We start from the raw sequence: 2,046 nt of genomic DNA, 5'->3' as shown, positions 1-2,046 counted from the left end.
TTGGGCATGTGCACATGGCCGAGCTGTCCCTCGGGGGCGGCACCAAACAGCAGATCACAAGGCCCGGAGTTGGAGAGAGAGAGAGAGAGAGGGGGAAGGGAGGTAAGTCCTTGGTCAAGCAGGTGGGAATGCATAGCGCGAGGGGGCTTGCGGGCCAAGAAAAAGAGAGGCAGAGAGACAGAGGGAGGAGGAGAGAACATACAGTGCCGAAGCAGGCGTTGAGCACACCCTCCAGGCGGACGGAGCGCGAGTCGTTCTGGCTGAAGGAGTTCGACCGGCCAAGCATGGCACCGGAGCCCTGGATCTGCATGGTGGCCATGGTGATGGACAGCTGCCGGCCGCTGGTGCGGGGATCCGGCGAGGGGCGAATCAGCGAGCGAAGCAGGCGATTGCGCTGGGCATTGCCACTGAAGGACCCATCCGACAGGGGCATGACCGCATTGCTAGCGCCGACATCATGGCCGGGGATCTGGATGGTGATAGCCGTGTGAGTGAGTGGGCGGGGGTCGGGGGGGAAAAAAAGAAGGCCGAAGTCGGGCCATGGAGGCGGGGGCGGGGGCGGCGGCGGCAGCAGCAGGCACGTACGGCCACGATCAGAGAGCAAATGAGCGAGCTGTCGGTCTTGGGGGTGCCATCGTCGGACACGTCGCCGGACGCGACCAGGGGGGGCGTGTCGGCGCCGCTGCGCACAGGTGGGCGGTTGGGAGCAACCTCACCGGAGAAAACATTGATCTGGAGCTTCATCTTCGAGTCGACAGGGCTGTCGGGTGGTTACCACCCGGCAAGGGGAATGTTGTTGCATTAGTCGGCAGTGCGAGGGGGGCGGGAGGGGGCTCGAGCGCGTGCGGGAGGCGGCGGCAAGTGCGAAAAGAGAGGCCCGGGGGGAAGGCCGGGCTCGTACAAGTAGAAGACACGCGACTTCTCGCCGGGCGGGGTGGTGCACTGCCCGGGCATCAGGGGCGGCAGGTCGTCCGAGGGCGGCTGCCGGGTCTGGTCAATTTGAAGGAAGTGAACCACACCGCCGGAGTTCATGACGAGCCAGAACTTCTCCATTTCGACTGGGACCCAATGTGGCGCAGGGCAGCCGGAGGAGGAGGAGGAGGAGGGAAGGCAGGGCAGGTGTGACACAGCGTCAGCAGAGGGGCATACGGAGGGCATATGGAGGGCAGGCGTGGCGCATACGCACGATCAGGCAGATGGAGCGAGTTGATACGCAGGGCCAGGTGCGCCAAAGGGTGGGGGTCGGGCGAGGAGCTATGTGGAGAGCGTGAGTATGCAGGCGCCAGGGCGGTTGGGCCCCCTCGGGGCGAAGTACAGGGCGAGGAAGTGACTGCGCACCGGTCGATGTGAAGCATCTGCCGGCAGGCGACACTGCTGAAGGCAATGTTGCGGTGCTCATGGGGCATCTCGTTGAACCAGGAGAGGGCCTCCAGCGTGAGGGGAACACTACATGTGTGTGCGTGTGTGTGTGTGTGTGTGTGTGTGTGTGCGGGGGGAGAAGGGGGGGGCGGGCGGTGTCAGGCCAATGAGCACTGGGAGGGCCACTGTCTAGGTGGGGCGAGGGATGGCAGGGTGCAGGATCACGAACCCGCCGGTGTCGACGTTGGGCTTGATGGTCAAGTTTTGCAGCTTATTGATGACGCGAATGGGCGAGTCCAGGATCTTTGTGTGCAGGCTAGTGGCCCGCCGAGTCGGCGGGACGGGCGGCAGCATGTGCGAAGAGGACTCCTCAGCCCCGTGGGAGTTCGCGAAAGACATGGTTGCCTGTCCAGCGGCAACAGCAGTGATAACAGCAGCAGCAGCAGCAGCAGCAGCAGCAGCAACAGCAGTAGTAGTAGCAGCAGCAACCGCAACAATCGCATGAGGTAAGTGTGCCAGCCGGAAAAGAGGAAGAGGCCGCGCCAGGAGAGCCGATACAGGCGAAGGGATTACGCACGGGAGCGCACTGAGAGGCGAGCAGCGGTGCAGGCACGGGTGCAGATGTGTCCGGAGGGGGAAGGGGGAGGGGAAGGGGTGATCGGCGGAGGGCGCGCGTGCGAGCGGCGG

The 2,046-nt window shown here is 64.5% G+C and overlaps 1 protein-coding gene across 1 annotated transcript in view; it reads right to left on the bottom strand.

Moving 5' to 3' along the window:
• H696_01536 (hypothetical protein) overlaps positions 1-1,758 on the bottom strand; it is a gene marked incomplete at both ends in the record, with an annotated part of 2,465 nt that extends 707 nt beyond the window's left edge. Inside the window, 6 exons of the mRNA XM_009495433.1 lie at positions 203-469; positions 586-760; positions 902-1,058; positions 1,187-1,254; positions 1,339-1,446; positions 1,589-1,758. Of these exons, the coding sequence (XP_009493708.1) occupies positions 203-469; positions 586-760; positions 902-1,058; positions 1,187-1,254; positions 1,339-1,446; positions 1,589-1,758 (945 nt within the window). The remainder of the gene's footprint in view (positions 1-202; positions 470-585; positions 761-901; positions 1,059-1,186; positions 1,255-1,338; positions 1,447-1,588) is intronic.
• Between the last annotated feature and the right edge of the window lie 288 nt (positions 1,759-2,046).

This window comes from Fonticula alba, assembly GCF_000388065.1.
Source record: "Fonticula alba strain ATCC 38817 unplaced genomic scaffold supercont2.2, whole genome shotgun sequence".
NCBI classification, from domain to species: domain Eukaryota; order Rotosphaerida; family Fonticulaceae; genus Fonticula; species Fonticula alba.
This window is presented reverse-complemented; position numbering and strand designations above follow the sequence as displayed.